General features: G+C 42.4%; 1 protein-coding gene across 4 annotated transcripts in view; it reads left to right on the top strand.

The window, feature by feature from the left end:
• Positions 1–24,224, top strand: part of fbxo9 (F-box protein 9) — a 132,803-nt gene that overhangs the window by 42,578 nt on the left and 66,001 nt on the right. For all 4 annotated transcript variants that reach the window (XM_063039044.1, XM_063039041.1, XM_063039053.1 and 1 more), the window contains exon 5: positions 8,813–8,912. In XM_063039044.1, coding sequence (XP_062895114.1) covers positions 8,813–8,912 — 100 coding nt within the window. The remainder of the gene's footprint in view (positions 1–8,812; positions 8,913–24,224) is intronic.

Here is a 24,224-nt window from a genome sequence, read left to right on the forward strand (position 1 = left end):
ATCATATGAATATTGCAAATAAAGCACGACAGCGCCTCTACTTCCCCAGGAGTCTGCAGAGGTGCAAACACCTTGGCTAACTTCTATAGATGTGTCGTGGAACGTGTGCTGACTGGCTGCATTACTGCCTGGTATTGAACACCAATGCATTTGAGCGGAAAATTCTACCAAAGGTAGTGGATTCGGTCCAGTACATCACAGGTAAAACACTCCCAACCATTGAGCACATCTATGTGAAATGTTGCCGTAGAAAAGCAGCATCAATAATCAAAAATCCTTACCACCGGGCCATAAGACCGTAAGACATAGGAACAGAATTAGGCCATTCAGCCCATCTAGTCTGCTCCTCCATTTCATCGTGGCTGATCCCAGATCCCACTCAACCCCATACACCTGCCTTTTTGCCATATACTTTGACTGATCAGAAAACGATCAACTTCCATGCTCTTTTCTTGGGGTGTTGCCATCAGGTAGAAGGTACAGGTGCTTCAGGACTTGCACCACCAGGTTCAAGAACAGTTAATTCCAATCAGCTATCAGGCTCTTGAACAAAAGGGGATAGCTACACTCATTTGAGGACTCTGTTGTGTGGAAGACTAAGGGTATTTTACGGTTTTTGGATTTATTTTTAGATGGTTCCCTTATGTCTTTTGAACAATTATCTAATAAATATAACTTATCAAGAATACATTTTTTTAGATATTTACAAGTTAGAAATTTCCTAAGTACTATACTTTCTTCCTTTCCAATGCTTCCTCCTATATATATTTTAGATTCGATAATTAACCTTAATCCATGTCAGAAAGGTGCATCGGCTATGATTTATAATATTATTATGAAACTTAGGAAAGCTCCATTTGATAAGATTAGGGTAGATTGGGAACAGGAATTGGGGCTTACCATTTCTGTGGATGATTGGGGGCAGATTTTACAATTAGTTAATACTTCCTCTATTTGTGCTAAACATTCCCTAATTCAATTTAAAGTGGTTCATAGAGCACATATGTCCAAAGATAAGTTAGCGCGTTTTTACTCGCATATTAATCCTTTCTGTGATAGATGTTCGGGGCAGATAGCCTCTTTAACTCATATGTTTTGGTCTTGCCCTACTTTGGAAACTTTTTGGAGAGATATTTTCAATATTATTTCTAAGGTATTAAATATAGATATCTCTCCTCACCCTATTACTGCTATCTTTGGACTACCTAAAATTTCTAGTAATCTTTCCCCTTCAGCCCGTAGAATGATTGCATTTCTTACTTTAATGGCGAAAAGATGTATTTTACAACATTGGAAAGAGCTTAATGCTCCAACTACCTTTTTTTGGTTTTCTCAGATGATTTTATGTTTGAATCTGGAGAAAATTAGAAGTAACCTTTATGATTCTTCATTTAAATTTGAACAGATTTGGGGACCTTTTATTCGATATTTTCATTTAATGTAATATTTACCCTTCTTGTTCTTTTTTCACTGTTTTAATGGAGGTCGGGATTGAGGACGTGATTTTAAGTTTAACTCTGTTTGGTTTCAAGTTAGCCCATTGCTTTGCTTTGCTTTTAGTTAGTTGCACGGTGGGTTTTTTTTTGGGGGGTTTTTTTTTCTTTTTTTCCATTGATATATATAAAATCTAGTATACTATTATGTTATCTTGGTTTCTTATGCTTAAATTACATTGTTTGTAGTATTTTCTTTTTGGTATTGTTATCTTTTGGAATTTTATTATACTTTAACATTGTATTAATGTTTATATGGCTTACCTTTTTTGTATACTTAATAAAAAGATTTAAAAAGAAAAAAAAGAAAGAAAGAGGACTCTGTTGTGTTGTTATTGCATACTCATTATTTATCGCTATTTATAGCTGCATTTGCACGGTTTGTTTACAGTAACAGTTCCTGATTATAGTTTACAGTAATTTGTTATATGTAGTGATGCAAGTACTCTGATAAATTTTGCTTTAAACTTTGAACTCTTTGGTATGTATATATTCTGTGCTTTCGGAATTGCTCCTAGAATTTCCAGTCATTGCTGCTCTGCCGCCATGTCTGCCAATGCTCTTTTCCAATCAGTTCTGACCAACTCCTCTCTCATACCTCTGTAATTCCCTTTACTCCACTCTAAATACCAACACGTCTGAATTTGGCTTCTCCTTCTCAATTGCAGGGTGATTTCTATTCTCTGATCAATTATCCTGCTAAAGATTCCTTTACCTTTAAGCTCTCTAATCAATTCCAGTTGATTGCACAACACCCAATCCAAAATAGCTGATCTCCTAGTGGGCTCAACTGCAAGCTGCTGTAAAGAAAGAAATCTTGTAGGCGTTCTAGAAATTTCCCCTCTTGGAATCGTGCACCAACCTGATTTTCCCAATCTTCCTGCATTTTAAAATGCCCCATAACTATCATAACATTGCCCTTTTGGCATCATTTTCTATCTCCCATTATAATTTGTAGACCATATCCTTAAAATTGTTTGCGGGGGGGGGGGTGTCCCATCAGGGTCTTATTACCCTTGCATTTCTTTAGCTCTACCCACAACAATTCAACATCTTTGGACCCTAATGATTTAATATCAACAAAGCCACACCACCCCCTATTCCTTCCTGCCTATCCTTTCAATAGTGTGTATCCTTGGACATTAGGCTTCCAGCTATAATCTTCTTTCAGCCATGATTCAGTGATGCCTACAACATCATGCTTGCCATTCTGTAACTGTGCTGCAGGTTCATCGACCTTATTCCGTTTACTGCGTACATTCAAATATAATACCTTTGGTCCTGTATTCACCTTTTTCAATTTTGTCCAGCTTTTACATTGCAGGACTGGCGAAGGGTCGCGGCCTGAAACGTCAACTGTACCTCTTCCTAGAGATGCTGCCTGGCCTGCTGCGTTCACCAGCAACTTTTATGTGTGTTGCTTATAAAACCTGGATATATGTTTGTCTATTAACCACATCAAAGGAATCCAGCCTGGTGAAAAAAAGGTGTTTAGCATTGCTGGCCTTTATCGGTCAGAGCATAAAGTGCAAGACATTATGTTGCAGTTGTATAAATACTTTGTGAGGTCATGCTCGAAGTGCTATGTGTGGTTTTGGTCACCCTATTATAGGATAGACTTAGTTAAACTGAAAATGTTTATGGGGCTTGCCAGGACTAGAAGGCTTGAGTTAAAGGGAGAGGTTGGTCCAGCTCTTTCTTTATTCCTTGGAACATAGGAGATTGAAGGGTGACATTATAGAGGTTTTTTTAAACCATCAGTGACAGAGAATATGGATGGTAGTAGTCTTTTCAGCAGGGTAGTAAAGTCCAAAATTAGGGGCATAGTTTTATGACGAGAGGGGGAAGATTTTAAAGGTGCTTAAGGGACAATATTTTTATACAGAGTGGTGAGCATATGGAACAAGCCGTCAGAGGAAGTGGTTGAGGCAGGTACAATAGTCTTGTTTAATAAGCATTGGATAGGTACTTGGAGGGATATGGCTGAATGCAGGAAATTGGGACAAGCTGGTTGAGTGTTGTTAACGGCATGGACTTGTTGGACCAAAGGACCTGTATCCATGCTGTATTTCTCTTTGACTCTACTATATTATTTATAAATACATTTGAAAAACAGAGGCTGCTGTACAAATACCACTAGCAGTATTATGCATAAAAATAACAAATGGATAAATAATTAACACGAAAAGTCTGCAGATGCTGCGAATCCAAAGCAACACACAAAATGCTGGAGGAACTCAGCAGGTCCGGCAGCACCAATGGATATGAATAAGCAGTCGATGTTTCAGACCGAGATCTTTCTTCAGGTCTGAGAAGCAAGGGGAAAGACACCAATATAAAAAGGGTGGGCGGGGGGGAGGAAATAAGATACTAGCTGTAAGGTGATAGGTGAAACCAGGTGGAAAAGTAACTATCAAGGGCTGGAGAAGAAGGAAACTGATGAGTGACTATAGGAGAAGGAAAAGGAGGGGGGGATCCAGGGGTAAGTGATAGGCAGGTGAGAAAAAGTAAAAGCTCAGAGTGGGGAATAGAGGAAGGCAGGTGGGGAAGGTTTCTTTTTACCAGAAGGAGAAATCGATATTTATGCCATCAGGTTGGAGGCTACCCAGATGAAGTATAAGGTGGTCTCACCTTGGCACAAGAGGAGGTCATGGACCGACCTGTCAGAACAGGAATGGGAATCAGAATTAAAATGATTGGACACTGTGAAGTTCCGCTGGTGGTGGATAGAGCAGAGGTGCTTGACGAGGTGGTCCCCCAATTTGAGACAGTTCTCAACAATGCAGAAAAGGCCGCATCAGACACAATAGATGACCGGAGCGATTCTCGGGTGAAGTGTTGCCTCCCGTAGAAGGACCGTTAGGGACCCTGAATAAAGGTGAGAGAGGTGTATGGACATATGTAACACTTGGGCTGCTTGCAGGGATAAATGCTGGGAAGGAGATTAGAGGGGAGGGTTGAATAGGCGAGGGAATTGTGGAGGGAGCAGAGTGGAGTGGAGAAGGTAAATATATGCTTAGTTGTAGGATCCCTTTGGAGATGGCGGAAGTTGTGGAGGATGAAGTGATGGATGTAGATGCTGATCTGATGGGATGGTAGGTAAGGACAAAAGGAACCCTCCTACTGTTAAGACAGCAGGAAGATGGGGTGAGTGGGGATGTTCAGGAAATGGAGGAGATATGGTTGAGGAGCAGCATCACTAGTGGAGGCAGGAGGAGAAGATTTCTGATGTCTTGGAATAGAAAGCTGTGTCCTGGGAACAGATGCGGCGGAGGCAGAGAAATACTGAGAACATCAGTTGAAGAGTTCTTCAAAGTGAGTCCGTAGGTTGTGGAAACAGTTCAGTATTCAGGTGAGTGAAGTTAACGATGCTGGTTCAGGAGCCTGATAGTTGAAGGGTAATAACTGGTCCTACACCTGGTGATGTGGACCAAGAGGTGCAAACAGAATTCATGGGGAAAGCTGGTTTTCAAGTTGGATTGATCTGGGTCCACAACTCTCAGCTCTTTGAAATCTTGGGCAGAGTAGTTGTCATACTGAGGAAGTAATGCTGCTGTGTTTTTAAATATCATGTTCTAAATGGAGTAAACTCATTAATGATGTTGCTTTCCTTTGTGTAAGACTTGACCCCGTTCCCTGCATTTACTGAAAATACTGGGAATTTGGAATATTCCGCTTTTAACTTAACACATTTGGCTGTGTTTCAACACAGAAATCATAAAATGAGTATAGTGAGGGATGCAGACGGGGTGGAAGCACAATCTTTGTTCCCCAAGAAAGGGCTGCTAAAAACAAGAAGGCATACATTTAAGATAAGAAGTGGGAGGTTATAAAGGAACATCAAGGGCTTCTATAAGTAGTCAAGGTGGGCACACTAGCCACATTTAAAAGCCATCTAGATGCGTTCATGGATAGAGATTTAGAGGGCAATGGGCCAAATGCAAGCAGGTGGGACTAGCTCCTTGGGCAGCATAACGTGGATGAATTGAATTGACTTTATTTCTTACATCCTTCACATACATGATGAGTAAAAATCTTTACGTTACTTCTCTGTCTAAATGCAATCTGCAATTTATAGTAATTTATAACAAATAGAACGTACAACAGGACAGTCAATATAGCATGGAAATACAATTGTATCAGCGTGAATTAATCAGGCTGATGGCCTGGTGGAAGAAGCTGTCCCTGGAGCCTGTTGTCCTGGCTTTAGTGCTGTGGTGCTGTTTCCCAGATGGTAGCAGCTGGATCAGTTTGTGGTTGGGGTGACTTCGGTCCCCAGTGATCCTTCAGGCCCTTATTATGCATCTGTCTCTGTAAATGTCCTGAATAGTGGGAAGTTTACATTTGCAGATGCGCTGGGTTATCTGCACCACTCTCTGCAGAGTCCTGTGATTGAGCGAAGTACAGTTCCCATACCAGAAAGTGATGCAGCCAGGGATGAGTTGGGCCAAAGGACCTGTTTCCACGCTGGATGAACCTAACTTTGAGAAACAGTCCATTGAGCACTTGGAGCTTCCTTGATCATTCAATATGAATGCAACCTATTCTCTATCTCGATCACTCTCTTCCTATTCCAGCTCTCTTCCCATTTCTCTTCATGCTTATTGTGTCAAGAAATCTATCTCTTTACACATGTTCAGTGACTTGGCTTCCATATTCTTCTGAGGTGGAAAATTCCACAGGCTCACCACCCTCTAAGTGAAGGCGCTTCTGAACATGCAGCTCCATATCCTGAGAGTTCGACCCCATGAGTCAGGGGTTCCTTGAGTCCTGTTCTCATCCATCTAGCTTGAGTAATTTCCAAGAATTTAAAGCAGCCTTTTAGCAATTTATTGCCCATCTGCATGGTTCTATCTGAAATTTATCACTTTTGCTTTGAACTTCTAAACCTAGATGTTAGAAGTCTGCTTCAGAATCTATTTCAAAATTCACAGCAGCACCATGCTGCAGATGATCCCTGAGATCAACAACACTTCTCTTCGCCCCGAATGCCTTCCTCCACCACCAAACTTTCCACCCTCTACAACCCACAAAACTCGCTCTCTATCCCAACTTCTGTAACTCTGTTGTTAATTTCTTAGCCTGGAGTTAATCAAACGCTTCTAACACATTGAATGCACTATTTGCACAGAATTCTTGTCACATTCACACAAATATACAACAAGCAAAGGACCTGGTGTCACCTACCTCTTTGTACAGTAGGATTTTCTCTTCTGCTTAATATTAATGTGCAAGCCTTTGCAGCAAGCAGCATTGACTTAGCCAATGCTTTTGAAGAAGGTACTCTTGAGAGTTAGAAATTATTCAGTTTTTTTCCTATTCCAGTAGTTTTTGTCATGAAAAATACACATTGGAGAGAATGGAACCTTGAAGCAGTGGAAGTTCCTTCGTGTCTGTTACTGTTCAGGATTATGCTTTCTACAAGTAATACAGTTGCCACGTCAATTATATAAAGTCACTAGACAACCGGGTGACCTGTTGGGGCACCCTTTGAGAGAAAGGTAGTGCAGTCTGATGTGGCCAGAATGAACATTAAATTTTCCTGAATGCTACTGCTATCGCTTTGCTTTGGAAACTGAAGTAGAAAACTTCAGTTTATTAAAGAAGAACGATGCATAGCAAAGCAAATATAGCTGCTCTTCATTTAACAAAGGACACTTTTGATGGCATCATTTCTGGTTTATCTGCCACCCTTGTGCCTCTTGTCATTCTGGAGACATGCAGCCCTTTCATCCCCCCGTCTCTTCATCTCTTCTGCTGTTTGGTATTTGTCTCTGATCCTAGAGACGTACATGCCTCTCCTCCTCTGTCTCTTCTTCGCTCATCTTTTTTTGTCCTGACTTTTTGATCCTGGGGTCGTGTGGCCCTGGCCTCATCCGATTCTTGTTCTCTCCCTCTCCTTGCCGCTTCCCGACGACATTTGGCGTCATCCCTTGACCATAATGTTCCCCTTCCCTTTCCACGTGGTGTAATTAGGCTGACTTTTTTTTTTACCCTAATGCTGGATAGAAGATACGAAGCAGTAACATCAAAGGATGCTGATTATTCTTGATGATGTGGTTGGCACTCTCCTAAATGGATGTGATATAGTCACCGCTGTCCTTTGACTGCACCAAAGGGTTTTATGGGTGTCTCGAAGTACGTCATTACAATAAGATTTAATTATCTCTTATTGATGGGTGGCAGTTAGATCTGTCCCAATCCTGCACATGCGGATGGTGATTAGCAGGATGTGACCCCTCGAAATAGAGCTGCCCTGCCTTTTTGCTTCGGTAGGGGTCGCTGCTGAGGCTGGCTGTGCGCATGCGTCGGGCTGATTCGTCCCGATTTCCATGATGGCGGATGGACTCTCAGGTTAAACAAGAGCCTGTTGATTTTTGCAAATGAGCAATTTTATACGAATATTTAACCCTGAATTTTGCCTGCATTCTGTAAGCGCATTTTAATTCGATTGAGCCAAAAAAAAGTGTCGCTGTAATGAACCATTTGCGCTAATTGGCGGTCACAGACAGAGCATGAGAGTTTTGGTAGTATATAGATTTCAATTTTTGTTAGGTTATGTTTCAAGCAAGGTAGTTTTTCTCATCCTTAATGAACATTGTGCACAAATACTAATTATATTTATACATGCATATATTTTAGGTTATGTCACATTGCTTTACTACTTCCTGTAAAATCACTTAATAATTAGTAGAATCAAGGATTGTCTCTTTTCACCATATATTTATATGTGTTAGGAATTCACTACAACATGCAAAAAACAATGTTCAACAATTACACACAATAAAGAATTGTACTAAAATAAAGTGGAATTTAAAGTATGGATATGGAATAAAATGTGCTTAAATATGTAAATATCAGCATGCATTTACAATGTGAACAGCATTATAAAAAGTTTTAGTGTGTACAGTGCAGTGTTGTAGAGAATTTTAAAAAATGATCACAAAGGAACTAATTTTATGAGACACTAAGTTGATAGAGAGATATATTGCATAATGTGAGCAGAAGTATAGTACAATATTTTAAAAGTCTGGCAAAACTATTTAAATGGGGCAGCTACTATCTTCAGTTTACGTTGTACATGAGCATAATTTTTAGCTGCTCAATCATCCTCCTCATTTTGGTGCTTTGTAATCGTATACACAACATTGATATCTTTCAACACTGGGAAGGAGGAGATTTTGCTATTCAGTAATAAGATCTGTCACTTGTGAAGTCTAATGCAAAGAAGAAATTCTAACTACAATTTACACTGTCAATTTAGTAATGGGATTCTCTACTTGTGATCCAGACACTGATTATGTCCATTTTGATTTCAGCTATCAAATACTATCGGAGGGCCATGCAGCTTGTACCTGACATTGAATTCAAAATCAACTATGCCCATTCTCCAGAAAGTGATGGAAGCAGCAAAGCTTAGTACGTGTATAATCACTGATCAGTCTCTATTCTTGTACTTAAGGGTGAACAACATACTGATGCTTTTCTTTTGAAATATTGTTTAATTCATTTTTGGGAAGAATATGGTTGCAGAAAAAAGATTTAAGATTTTCTAAATGCAGCTAAATTTGCATTGCATTCATTCACAAATGAACAATAACCAGGTATTCAAGCTACTATTCCGTTTAATAAGTTAATAACCAGTGTATCATTGGCCTCAAGTCTACTTTTCCACTGTTAACACACAGAAGGCGATGTTAATAGCTTGTTGCATTTTCTGATTTCATGCCATTTTCTGACGTTTTCCAGTAAATTGCATTTGTTAGTTGATGGCATGGTATTGAAATTAAGTTGAAAGAACATAATTTTTTTTAAATTCAGCGATTTCAGTCTTAAACATTGGCACCAGCAGGTGGGGCTGCTGGCCATAACACAATGTACCACACAAACAGTGCTGGAGGAACTCAGCAGGTCAGGATGCATCTATGGAGAGGAATAAAGAGTTGCCATTTCAGTCCAAGACCATTCATCAGGATGAAAAGGAAGAGCAAAGAAGCCAAAATAGGAAGGGGGAGGGAAAAGGAAGGAGTACAATTTGGAAGGTGATAGGTGAAACCAGGTGATGCAGGGTGGTGGAATGAATTGGGAAGCTGAGAGGTACTAGGTGGAAAAGAATCCAGTAGAAGAGAACAGTGGGCCATGGAAGAAAGGAAAGGAGGAGGACCACCAGAGGGAGGTGATGGGCAGGTGAGGAGAAGAGAAGGGGTGACAGGGTAACCGATTGGGGAATGGAAAAATCTCCATAAATGCTACCTGACTTGCCGAGTTCCTCCAACACTTTATGTTGCTCTATATTTCCAGCATCTGCAGAATCTTGTGTGTTTTGGACTTGGTTATCCATGCAAATATATTTAAGGTGGTAGAGCAAGTTGATAAGGAATTGAAAATAAGTAAAGGACTGAAAAAGAAGGAATCTGTTAGAGGACAGTGTCTACTTTTCGACTGTTAACACAGAAGCTTGCAGCATTTTCTGATCTAATGCAATTTTTTGATGTTTTCCAGTAAAATCTGTTTGTTAAGATGACATGTGTTCCAGGCACTCACTGAAATAAGTTGAAGTAGCATATAAGATAAAACTGTTCAGTGTTTTAATCGTTTAAAACAATCACGCCAGCAGGAGGAGCTACAGCCCGTAACATAATACAACACATACGCACAGTGATGGAGGAATTCAGGAAGTTAGGCAGCATCAAAGGAGGGAAATAAATAGCATGGATTTAGGGCTAAGAACCCTGATCAGGACTGGAAAGGAAGGAGAAGATGGAGGAGTACAAGTTGGCTAGTGATAGGTGAGGGGGAAGGTGGGAGGTGAGGTGGTCACTGCTTCTCTCTTTTTCCATTCCACATTCTGATTACCTTCTCACCCGTTCCCCTCACCCGCCTGTCATTTCCCTTTGGTTCCTCTCCTCCTTCCCTTTCTTCCATTGTCCAACGTCCCCTCTTATTATATTCCTTTTTCTTCAGACCTTCACATTTTGCATCTATCCCCTCCCAGCATTTTCCCCCTCACCTGGTCTCACCTGTTGCCTGCCACCTTGTATTTCTTCCCTTTCCCGACCCTCCACCTTATTCTGTCTCCTTCCCCTTTCTCGTCCTGATGAATGGTCTCGATCCAAAAAGAGAAGACTTTATGCCTTTTCTTTCCCCTCCTCCCTCATGACCTTCCCATCATCCAGACCTGTCTCCCTTTGTTTCTCCTCCTCCCTTATTCTGTGGTCAACTTTCCTCTCCTGTGAGACTCCTCCTTCTGTAGCACTTTGCCTCCCAGCTTCTCCCACCATCCCCTTTTTTCCAGAGTTCGGCACAACTTTGTGGGCCGAAGAGCCTGTATTGTGTTGTAGGTTTTCTATGTTTATTCCCCCATCCTCACTTCTTACCTTCCCCAACCCCCTCACCTGGTTTCACCTATCACCTGCCAATTTGTGCTTCTCCCCTTGCTCCACCGTTTTATTTTGGCCTGTGCCCTTGTTTCATTCCAGTCCTGATGACGTATCTCAGTCTGAAACGCCTGTCCATGTCCCTCCATAGATACTGCCTGACCTGTTGAATTCCAGCAGCACTTTTTGTGTGTATAGAACATTACAGCACAGTATAGGGCCTTTGGCCCACAATATTGTGCTGACCTTTTAAGGGAGATTTTAGGGAACTAGCTAGAAAGCAGAAAAGCAGGACCCCCACCCCCAGGGTGGAAATCGCTAGATTGCAGCTGTGCCAAGCCCAGTGAGGATAAGGATAGGAGCATTTGTCAGATAGGTGGTGAAATGGGGCAGGGGTTCAGACTTCTGGATCACTGGGATCTCTTCTGGGGAAGGTACAACCTGCAGTTTCCCAGAGCTGTTCTGGAGTGTTTAAACAAATTTGACAGTGGGATGGGAACTGGAGTGATGGTGCTGAGGATGGGGCAGTTGGTTTACATGCAGAAGCAGTGTGTAGTGAGAATGCTAGTAAAGAGAGGCAGATGATAGGGCAAAACTGCAGTCAGCAGGGGTGAGTTGCAATGTAAAAGGGGGGCAAAATTGAAAAGGGTGATGAATACAGGATCCTTTATTGTTTGCCGTCTGTATCAAAGATCTGAATGATAGTGTAGTTAACTGGATCATTAAATTTAAGGATTACACCAAAATTGGGGGTACAGTGAACAGCAAGGAAGACAATCAGAGCTTGTAGCAGGATCTGGACCAGCTAGAAAAATGGCAGATGGAATTTAATGCAGACAAATGTAAGGTTTTGCCCTTTGGTAGAACTACCCAAAGTACATCTTACACAGTAAGGCACTGAGGAGTGTGGTAGAGCAAATAGATCGGGGAATACAGGTCCATAATTCATTGAAAGTGATGTCAGAGATAGATAGGGTAGTAAAGAAATCTTTTGGCCCATTGACCTTCATAAATTAAAGTATTGAGTACAGGATAGTGGATGTTAAAGTTGTATAAGATGTTGCTGAGGCCTAATTTGGAGTACTGTGTGCAGTTTTGGTCAATTACCTACAGGAAAAATGTAAATAACATTGAAAGAATACAGAGAAAATTTACAAGGATGTTGCCAGGACTGGAGGAAAGATTAAATAGATTAGGATTTGATTCCTTTCAACATTTAAAATTGAGAGAAGATTTGATTGAGGTATACAAAATTATGAAGGGTATAGAGAGGGTAAATGTAAGCAGGCTTTTTCCACTGAGTTGGGTGGGACTACAATTAGAGGTCATGGGTTAAGGGTAAAAAACATAAGGGGAACATGAGGGGGAGCTTCGTCATTCAGTAGGTCTTGAGAGTGTGGAACAAGCTGCCAGCGCAAGTGATGCCTGCAAGCTCAATTTCAACGTTTAAGAGACGTTTGGATAGGTACATGGATGGCAGGCATATCTAGTGCTATGGTCCAGGTGCAGGTCAATTGGACTAGGTTGTTTAAATGCTTTTGCACAGACTAGATGGGCCAAAGGGCCTGCTTCTCTGCTGTACTGTTCTGTGATTGTATGACTACGGGTCTGAAGGTGGTACACTTGAATGCACGTAGTATATGGAATAAGTTGGATGAATTTGTAGCATAGCTACAGATAGGCAGGCTGACGTTGTAGGCATCACTGACTCATGGCTAAGGGAAGATTATACCTGGGAGCTTAACATAGAAGGATGCACATTGTTTTGAAAGGATAGCTAGGTAGGCAGAGGAGGTGAGGTGGCTCCATTGGTAAGCAAAATGAAATCAAATCCTTAGAAAAAGGTGACAAATGATCAGAAGCTGCAGAATCCTTATGGGTCGAGCTAAGAAACGGCAAGGGTAAAAACTCCTGGATGAAGGCTACAAATTAGAACAGAAGGTAGGAAAGGCATGTGAAAAGGGAAATGTTATGTTAGTCATGGAGGTTCCATATGCAGGTAGATTAGGAAAATCAGGTTGGTGTTGGATCCCAAGAGGGGATATTTCTAGAGTGGTTACAAGATGACTTTTTAGAGCAGCTAGTGGTTGAGCCCACTAGGGGATCGGCTATTCTGGATTGGGAATTATGCAATGAACCGGAATTGGTTAGAGAGCTTAAGGTAAAGGAACCCTTAGGGGCTGGTGATCATAATATGGTAGAATTCACAGGGAGGCTGCAGAAAGACATAGATTAGGAGAACGGGGAAAGAGGTGGCAAATGGAATATAGCGTTGGAAAGTGTACGGTCATGCACTTCGGTAGAAGAAATAAAAGCGCAGACTATATTCGAAATGGAGAGAAAATTTAAAAATCCGAGGTGCAGAAGGCCTTGAGTGTCCTCAGGCAGGATTCCCTAAAGGTTAATTTGCTTATTGAGTTGGTGGTGAGGAAGGCAAATGCAGTGTTGGCATTAATTTCGAGAGGACTAGAATATAAAAGCAAGCCTGTAATGTTGAGGCTTTATAAAGCACTGCCAAGACCTCACCTGAAGTAATGTGAGCAGTTTTGGGCCCCTTATGTAAGAAAGGATGTGCTGACATTGGAGAGGGTTCATATAAGATTCAGGAGAATGATTCTGGGAATGAATGGATAACCATATGAGGACTGATTGATGGCTCTAGGCCTGTACTCAGTAGAGATGAGAATGAGGGGTGGTCTTAGTGAAACCTATAGAATGTTGAAAGGTCTTGATAAAGTTGATGTGGAGAGGATGTTTCCTATAGTGGAGAGTCCAGGACCAGAGGGCAGAGCCTCGGAATCAAGGGATGTCCAGAGATGAGAAATTTCTTTAGCCAGTGAGTGGAGAATGTGTGGAATTTGTTGCCACAGGTGGCTGTGGAGGCCAAGTCATTGAGTATATTTAAGGCTGAAGTTGATAGGTTATTGATTAGTCAGGGCATGAAGGGTTATGGGGAGAAGGCAGGAGATTGGGGCTGGGAGGGAAATGGATCTGCCATGTTGAAATGGAACAGATTCGATGGGCCAAATGGCCTAATTCTGCTCCTATATCTTCTGGTTTATCTTAGAGTTCCTCAAATGTCGCTAATGTATATGCATCTACCGCCACCTCTAGCAGCACCTGCCATACATCCATCATTTGCTATTGTTTTAAAACAATACTCAACACTTGGGGGGTGGGGGGGGAGTTGGTACCAATATCCTTGTGAGCAGGTTTGCTAGACCTGTTCTGAAGGGGTTAAACTACATTGGCAGGGGGACAGAAGGAAGAGTGATAGAGCTGAGGATGGGGTTGTTGTTATACAAGTTGATGAAGTATGCAGTGAGACTGTGAGAAAGGTATGACGGATAATGGGCAAAATTGCAGTCAGTGGGGTAAGTTCAAGTGTAACATGGGGCAAAATCGAAAAGGGTGATGAATATAGAACTGAAGGTGTTATATTTGAGTGCACAATATACAGAATAAGGTAAATTATCTTGCAGTACATTTAGTGACTGGCAGGTATGACGTTGGTGGCATCACCGAGTCATGGCTGAAAGAAGATCCAAAGATACACATTGTATCAAAAGGACAGGCAGGTAGGCAGAAGAGGGTGGGGTGGCTCTGTTAGTGAAAAAAAATAGTCATCTTAGGAAAAGGTGATTGGAAAATGTATAGTTTCTGTGGATAGAGTTAAGAAACAGCAAGGGTAAAAAGACGCAAACATGAGGAAATCTGCAGATGCTGGAATTTCAAGCAACACACACAAAAGTTGCTGGTGAACGCAGCAGGCCAGGCAGCATCTCTAGGAAGAGGTATAGTCGACATTTTGGGCCGAGACTCTTCGTCAGGACTAAATGAAAGAAGAGCTAGTAAGAGATTTGAAAGTGGGAGGGGGAGATCCGATATGATAGGAGAAGACAGGAGGGGGAGGGATAGAGCCAAGAGCTGGACAGTTGATTGGCAAAAGGGATATGAGAGGATCATGGGACAGGAGGCCCAAGGAGAAGGAAAAGGGGGAGGGGGGACAAACCCCAGAGGATGGGCAAGGGGTATAGTCAGAGGGAGAAAAAGGAGATGGGGTGGGGTACGAGGCACGGACATCTGCTCTCACTCCATCCTCCCACCACCTCCAACGGGATCCCACCACTAAGCACATCTCTCCCCCCCCCCCCCGCTTTCCGCAGGGATCGCTCCCTACGCGACTGACTTGTCTATTCATCCCCAGCATCCCTCCCCACTGATCTCCCTCCTGGCACTTATCCTTGTAAGCGGAACAAGTACTATACATGCCCTTACACTTCCTCCCTTACCACTATTCAGGGCCTCAGACAGTCCTTCCAGCTGAGGCAGCACTTCACCTGTGAGTTGTCTGGGGTGATATACTGCATCTGGTGTTCCCGATGTGGCCTTCTATATATTGGCGAGACCCAACGCAGACTGGGAGATCGTTTTGCTGAACACCTACGCTCTGCCCGCCAGAAGAAGCAGGATCTCCTAGTGGCCACACATTTTAATTCCACATCCCATTCCCATTCTGATATGTCTATCTACGGCCTCCTCTACTGTAAAGATGAAGCCACACTCAGGTTGGAGGAGCGACACCTTATATTCCGCCTGGGTAGCTTCCAACCTGATGGCATGAACACTGATTTCTCTAACTTCTGCTAATGCCCCATCTCTCCCTTGTACCCCATCTGTTATTTATTTATATCAGCGGTCCCCAACCACCAGGCCGCGGACCGGTACCAGGCCGCAAAGCATGCACTACCGGGCCGCGAGGAAACGATATGATTTGGCGATATGAGTAAGCTACACCTTTCCTCATTCCCTGTCACGCCCACTGTTGAGCTTGAATGCACGTGAGGTCATGACCGGCGCGTCATCTATGTCAGCGCGGGAAGGAGATCAACTCCTCAAGCTTGCAAATGACGGTGGGCTGAAAAGCATGTTTGACATAACATCTCTGCTGGCATTCTGGATCAAAGTCATGGCTAAATATCCTGAGATAGCCACGAAAGCACTGAGAACGTTGCTTCCATTTCCAACATATCTCTGCAATGAATGCAACGAAAACTAAATTGTGGAATAGACTGGAGATAAGGAACCCCCTTCGAGTACCACTGTCTCCCATCACCCCTCGATAGGACCGTGTTGTTGCAGGGAAACAAGCCCAGGGCTCCCACTGATTCAGCGATATCGGTGTGTTGCAGTGATTTTATATGTTCATACGGGGAAAATATGTGCTGTGTGTTTAATATCCAAATATTACTTAAAATGTTATGGTGCTATTGACTTATATAACCATATAACAATTACGGCATGGAAACAGGCGATCTCTGCCCTTCTAGTCCGTGCCGAATCCTACTCTCACCTAGTCCCACCGACCTGCACTCAGCTGATAACCCTCCATTCCTTTCCTATCCATATACCAATCCAATTTTTCTTTAAATGACAATACCGAACCTGCCTACTGGAAGTTCGTTCAACACTTACTTCAAGCTCCCCTGATAATTGACTTATCGCTATATTCATGCAAGGAAAATATGCGCTGTGTGTTTAATATTAAATACGTTAGATAAACCCTTTTAGAAAGGAAATTGAGTGTATTAGCCACTTATCACCTATATTGCATTCGTGATTTACACCCCCCCCAACAGAATCGCCAAAACCGATTTGTGGAAAAAAATCAGCACCTATACGCTTGCGCACTGGTGCCCGCGCAAGGCTTCATGGTCATTGTAGTCTTTCTCGGGGTAAACTCAACGTATTTGATGGCAATCCTCCCCCCCACCCCCACCGGCCAGTCCGCAAGAATATTGTTAATATGAAACCGGTCCGCAGTGCAAAAAAGGTTGGGGACCCCTGATTTATATACACACATTCTTTCTCTCTCTCTCCTTTTTCTCCCTTTGTCCCTCTGACTATACCCCTTGCCCATCCTCTGGGGTTTTTTCCCCCTCCCCCTTTTCCTTTTCCCTGGGCCTCCTGTCCCATGATCCTCTCATATCCCTTTTGCCTGTCACCTGTCCAGCTCTTGGCTCCATCCCTCCCCCTCCTGTCTTCTCCTATCATTTTGGATCTCCCCCTCCCCCTCCCACTTTCAAATCTCTTACTAGCTCTTCCTTCAGTTAGTCCTGACAAAAGGTCTCGGCCCGAAAAGTCGACTGTACCTCTTCCTAGAGATGCTGTCTGGCCCACTGCATTCACCAGCAACTTTGATGGCCATTGGGAGATCCTGCTTTCTCTGGCAGACAGAGCGTAGGTGTTCAGCGAAATGATCTCCCAGTCTGTGTCAGGTCGCGGCAATATATAGAAGGCCGTATCGGGAGCACCAGACGCAGTATATCACCCCAGCTGACTCACTGGTGAAGTGTTGCCTCACCTGGAAGGACTGTCTGGGGCCCTGAATGGTAGTGAGGGAGGAAGGGTAAAAAGACCTTGATGGGAGTTATATACTGGTGTCTGAACAGTAGCCAGGATGTGAACTACAAATTACAACAGGAGATAGAAAACACATGTCAAAAGAGCAATGTTACGAAAGTCATGGAGGATTTCAACATGCAGATAAATTGGGAAAATCACATTGGTGCTGGATCCTCGGAGAGAATTTACCAAATGCCTGGGAGATTACTTTTTAGAGCAGCTACTGGTTGAACCCACTGGGGGAAAACTATTCTGACTGGGTATTGTATAATGACCAGATTTGATTAGTGAGCTTAAGGTAAAGGAACCTTTAGGAGACAGTGATCGTAATATGATAACCGTAGCCCTATAATTTGAGATGGTGAAGCTAAAGTTAGATGTATCAGCATTTGAGTGCAGAGAAAGGAATTATAGCAATATAAGAGAGGAGCTGTCCAAAGTTGATTGGAAGAGCACACTAGCAGGAATGACGGCAGAACAGCAAAAGCTGGACTTTCTGAGAGAAATTCAGAAAGCAGAGAATAGGTAGATCCCAGAGAAGTAGTATTCTGAAGGGAGGAGGATGCAACTGTGGCTGACAAGGGAAGTTAAAGCCAGCATAAAAGCAAAAGAGGGCACATAGAGCAATGTTTAGTGGAAGGATAGAGGATTGGGAAGCTTTTAAAAAAACCAAAAAAGGCAAGTTTAAAAAGCTATGAGGAGGGAAAAGCTGAACTGTGAAGTTTGCCAATAATATCACAGAGGATAACAAAATGTTTTTTCAGGTGTATAAAGATTTTTAAAAAAGGTGGGAATAGATATCAGATCACTGGAAAATGACACTGGAGAGGTAGTAATGGGGAACAAGGAAATAGCAGACAAACTGAATAAATATTTTGCATCAGCCTTTACTGTGGAAGACACTATCAGTATGCCAGAAGTTTGAGAGTGTTAGGGGCAGAGGTGAGTGCAATTGCTATTGCTAGGGAGAAGGTGCTTGGGAAGCTGTAAGGTCTGAAGGTAGATTTGTCATCTGGACCAAATGGATGACATCACAGGATTCTGAAAGAGGTTGCTGAAGAGATTGTGGAGGCATAATAATGAGCTTACAAGAATCAATAGATTCTGGTATGGTTCCAGAGGACTGGAAAATTGCAAATGGCACTCCACTCTTCATGAAGAGAGGGAGGCAAAAGAAAGTATAGGCCAATTAGCCTGACCTCAGTGATTGGGAAGATGTTGTAGTCAATTGTTAAGCGGTGAAATGATCGGACAAAGTCAGCATGGATTTGTGAAAGGAAAATCATGTCTGACGAATCTCATAGAATTTTTTGAGGATGTAACTAGTAGAGTGGATAGGGGAGAACCAGTGGATGTGGTATATTTGGATTTTCAAAAGGCTTTTGACAAGGTCCCACACAGGAGATTAGTGTGCAAACTTAAAGCACACGGTATTGGGGGTAAGGTATTGGTGTGGGTGGAGAATTGGTTAGCAGACAGGAAGCAAAGAGTGGGAATAAACGGGACCTTTTCAGAATGGCAGGCGGTGACTAGTGGGGTACCGCAAGGCTCAGTGCTGGGACCCCAGTTGTTTACAATATATATTAATGACTAGGATGAGGGAATTAAATGCAGCATCTCCAAGTTTGCGGATGACACGAAGCTGGGTGGCAGTGTTAGCAGTGAGGAGGATGCTAAGAGGATGCAGGGTGACTTGGATAGGTTGGGTGAGTGGGCAAACTCATGGCAGATGCAATTTAATGTGGATAAATGTGAAGTTATCCACTTTGGTGGCAAAAATAGGAAAACAGATTATTATCTGAATGGTGGCCGATTAGGAAAAGGGGAGGTGCAACGAGACCTGGGTGTCATTATACACCAGTCATTGAAAGTGGGCATGCAGGTACAGCAGGCGGTGAAAAAGGCGAACGGTATGCTGGCATTTATAGCGAGAGGATTCGAGTACAGGAGCAGGGAGGTACTACTGCAGTTGTACAAGGCCTTGGTGAGACCACACCTGGAGTATTGTGTGCAGTTTTGGTCCCCTAATCTGAGGAAAGACATCTTTGCCATAGAGGGAGTACAAAGAAGGTTCACCAGATTGATTCCTGGGATGGCAGGTCTTTCATATGAAGAAAGAGTGGATGAACTGGGCTTGTACTCGTTGGAATTTAGAAGATTGAGGGGGGATCTGATTGAAACGTATAAGATCCTAAAGGGATTGGACAGGCTAGATGCGGGAAGATTGTTCCCGATGTTGGGGAGGTCCAGAACGAGGGGTCACAGTTTGAGGATAGAGGGGAAGCCTTTTAGGACCGAGATTAGGAAAAACTTCTTCACACAGAGAGTGGTGAATCTGTGGAATTCTCTGCCACAGCAAACTGTTGAGGCCAGTTCATTAGCTATGTTTAAAAGGAAGTTAGATATGGCCCTTGTGGCTACAGGGGTCAGGGGGTATGGAGGGAAGGCTGGGTTCTGAGTTGGATGATCAGCCATGATCATAATAAATGGCGGTGCAGGCTCGAAGGGCCGAATGGCCTACTCCTGCACCTATTTTCTATGTTTCTATGTTTCTATGTTAAGGATGAGGTCTCAGGTTCCATGGAGCATAATAAAATAGGCCATAGTCAGCAGGGTTTCCTCAAGGGAAAACCTTGCTTGACAAATCTGATGGAATTCTTTGAAGACTAACAAGCAGCATAGACAAAGGAGAATCGGTAGATGTTGTATTCTTGGATATTCAGAAGGCCTGTGACAAGGTGTCACACACAAGACTGCTTAACAAGATAAGAGTTAATGGTATTACAGGAAAGATACTAGCATATATAGAGGATTGGCTGACTGGCAAGAGGTAAAGAGTAGGGATAAAGGGATCTTTTCTGGTTAATTGCCAGTGACTTGTGGTCTTCCGCATGGATCAGTGTTGGGACTGTTTTTTACGTTATAAGTCAATGATTTGCATGACGGAATTGATGGCTTTGTGCCCAGGTTTGCAGATGATACAAAGGTGGAAGGACCTTGTGTTGAGGAAGCAGGGAGGCTACAAAAGGACTGAGACAGATTAGGAGAATGAACAAAAAGTGGCATGGAATACAGCGTTACGTGAAAATGGAATACAGTGTCAGGAAGTGTATGGTCATGCACTTTGGTAGAAGGAACATAAGCATAGACTAAATAAGCCAGAAGTTCAAAAATTCGAGCATTTCCTAATGGTTTACTTGCAAGTTGTGTTGGTGGTGAGGAGGACAAATGCAATGTTTGCATTAATTTCAAGAGGACTGGACTGTAAGAGCCAGGATGTAACGCTGAGGCTTTGAAAGATGTGCTAACACTGGAGAATGTTCAGAGGAGGTTCACGAGAATGATTCTGGGAATGAAAGTGCTATCATCTGAGTGTTCGGTGGCTCTTGACCTGTACTCGTTGAGATTTAGAAGAATGATGGGGACCTTAATGAAACCTATCAAATGGTGAAAGGCCTTGATAGAGTGGATTTGGAAAGGATGTTTTTTGTGGTGGGAGTGTCTACGACCAGAGGACACAGCCTCAAAATGGAGGGGCATCCATTTAGAGCAGAGATGGTAGCCAGAGGGTAGTAAACCTGTGTAATTCATTGCTACATACAGCTGTGGATGCCAGGTCATTGGGTGTATTTAAGGCACAGGTTGATGGCTTCTTGATTAGTCAGGGTGTGAAAGGTTACAGGATGAATGCAGGAAAATGAGGTTGAGAGGAAAAATGGATCAGCCATGAAGAAATGGTACAGCAGGCTCGATGGATCAAATGGTCTAATTTTCCTATCTCTGTGGTCTTATGATTTTTGAAATTCCCCTTTTCATCTGATCATAGCTTCTGTGGTTCTTTTCAGATATGTCAATTAAGAAAGTATTCATCCTTACCATTGATGAATTTTAAAAGCAGTTACCTTATTTAGCCACAGGTCTTTGTAATCGCCTCTGATCTTTTATTAATCTTCAGAAACACATAATAGCATCGGCACAGAGCTTAAACAGCATCTTGTGTCCTGCAGAAAATGGTTATCAGAAATAGAAATGAGGTAGTACATCAATTTTCCCCTTCATTCATGAGGCAAATTGCATCACTTAGTGGTAGTGTAGCCGTTAGCCTAATGCTTTTGCACCACCAGTGACACAGGTTCAATTCTGCTACTTTTTTTTAAAGAGTTTGTACCTTTTCCACTTGACCACCTTGGTTTCCTTCAAGTCCTTTGGTTTCCTCCCACATTCCAAAGATGCTTAGGCTGGGAGGTTGCTTGGCCACATGAGTGTAATTGGGTGGCACAAGTTTGCTAGCCAGAAAGGTCTGTTACCATGCTGTGTTTCTAAATAAATAAATCTTGTTCAAGTGTACTTTTTAATTTTAATTGTAGTAAATGGGCTATTTTTTCCTGATGGCTGATTGTGTTTTTACATTATTTAGCATTAACTTAGAGACCTATATATGCGTTACATAAGTTATTTCAAGATTGCTTCATGTAATTTGCTGTACGCAAATGTATAGGAGAATGAAGTAGTTACTCCGGATATATGCAGCACACAAAAAAACATACTAAGCTAAAGAATACAATAATATAAATATAAACATAATATATGATAAATATCAACGCATAAGATAGCTTATATTCATTGATTGTGTGTCCATAAAGTGACACTAGGCACTGGGGTGTCTGTACATAAGGTGACTGATAGGAAATGATGAAATAGTGATGGTGGGGGGTGTGGAGGGGTGGGTTAGTGGTTTGAGATATTGATCAGCCTTTCTGCTTGGGAAACTAATTTTGATTCTGGTGGTCCTGGTGTGAATGTTATGTAGCCTTCTCCCTGAGGGGAGTTGGACAATCAGGCCATAAGCAGGATGGATAGGATCCTTCATGATATTGCTAACCTTTTTCTGGCACCTTACTGTAAATATGTCCTTGATGGCAGGCAGGCTGGTGCCAGTGATGCATTGGGTAATTTTGACTACCTGTTTTGAAGCCTTTTTTTGCCACTGTGCAATTTCCATACGGTGCAATGATGCACGCTCTCCATTGCGTGTCTGCAGAGGTCATGAGTAATGATGTTGCGCAGTCCAGTTCTCTTCAGAAAGTAGAGGCATTGGTGAGCTTTTTTGATTGCGTTAGGTATGTTCTGAGACTGAGAGGGTATGTAAGATGTGCACTCCCAGGAGTTTGAAAGTGTTTGCAGTTTCCACTGTTGTGCCGCCAATGTACAGAGGGTGTGAGTGGTGCGGATTCACCTGAATTCGACAACCATCTCCTTAATCTTGTTGGTTTTGAGGAAGAGATTATCTGTCTGGCATTAAGCCTTGAGCTCTTCCACCTCCTCTCTGTAGTCCGTCTCATCGTTGTTGGTGATGAGCTCCACCACTGTCATGTCATCGGCGAACTTGACAATGTGATTATTCAGGTGTTAGACCGTGCAGTGAAGTGGAAGCAGTGCGTCAGCAGTGGGCTCAGCACCCAGCCCTGGGGGAGGTGGGGGGGACACGTTATGGACAATGGGGAGGGAGGAGTGGTTATGCATCTTAATGCAGATCTGTGGAGTTTTTTGAAACCAGTGTTCCCAAGCTTTGAAATGTGTTTTGGAAAATATTGTTTAATGTACCTCTAACCGGCCCTTCTTTTTCCATTACACATTTATCCATTAAATTTGTTAATTATGAGAAATTGACCAAAAATATCAATAATAAAGGATTCTATCAGTACATAGGAATTTAGTTATCAGAATCAGGTTTATTATCACTGACACATTATGAAATTTGCTATTTTGCAGTAGCATTACAGTGCTATATATATAAAGCATCTCTAAATTACAATAAGAATACATTTTTGAAAGTACAAGAGACTTCCGGTAGCGCTCATGGAGTGAAGTCGCGTTCTTGACTCGCTCCATTACCTCTGAGTTTTTTTTTCTCTATGGTCAGCTATACTTTAATTAACCATTAAGGCATCAATTTTTACAATACTTTGAATTAAACTGAATTCTCTGACAATTGGATGATACTTAGATCTGCTATGTCTAAGAACGGGAAAAACGGCAAGGATGGTAAACCTCCGGTTAAACCGAAAGCTACGGATCTCCCCCCGACTGAATCACCGGTGACTTTGAAAGCGATATCGGAGTTAATTCAGAGGGAAATTTCAACCTCTGTTAGGGAGATGATTCGTACGGAAATTGCAGGCTCTGTTAAAGACCTGATTCATACGGAAATCTCAACTAATTTCCAGAAAATTGCCGATTTAATTGATAAGATGCAAACATGTATTGCGGAACATCAGTCGGCTATATCTGATCTTCAAAAATTCGCGCAACAAAGTGAGCTTAAGTTGGGGAAAATCGAAGAAACAATTAATGTAATGAAGAAGAAACTTGACTTTTTGACTTTTAAAAACTCTGACTTGGAATCTAGAATGCGACGGCAGAATTTACGAATGATTGGCGTGAGGGAAGCTGTTGAAGCTAACAACCCCATGAAATATTTCTCGTCAACTTTTAAAAGATGCATTCCCTACTGTATTTCCTGACCAACCACCGCTACTGGATCGTGTTCACAGAATCCCATCATACTCGTCTAGGTCAGATAGACCTAGGCATGTTATTTTACGTTTTCATTATTTTCAAGACAAGGAGAGACTGTTTCGATTCGCTCGATCTAAAGGTTTCATTGATTTTTCGGATCTTAAGTTCCGATTCGTGGAAGATTTCAGTAAACCAATCTGGGACCAACGGGTCCGTTACAGATCCGTGATGTCAGAATTCTATAAGATGGATTTAAGACCAGCGCTGCTGTACCCTGCACGTCTAAGGATTCGCATGTTAGATGGAGCCCTTCGTTTTTTTGATTCTCCATCGGATGCCCAGAGTTATCTGGATCAACTTTCATCTTCAACATTTTAATTGCCTTTTTTTAATTATCTCCGTTGATCGGAGGCTGTGAATTGGTTGGTTT

The sequence above is a fragment of the Mobula hypostoma genome, chromosome 2 (assembly GCF_963921235.1).
Source record: "Mobula hypostoma chromosome 2, sMobHyp1.1, whole genome shotgun sequence".
Lineage (NCBI taxonomy): Eukaryota > Metazoa > Chordata > Chondrichthyes > Myliobatiformes > Myliobatidae > Mobula > Mobula hypostoma.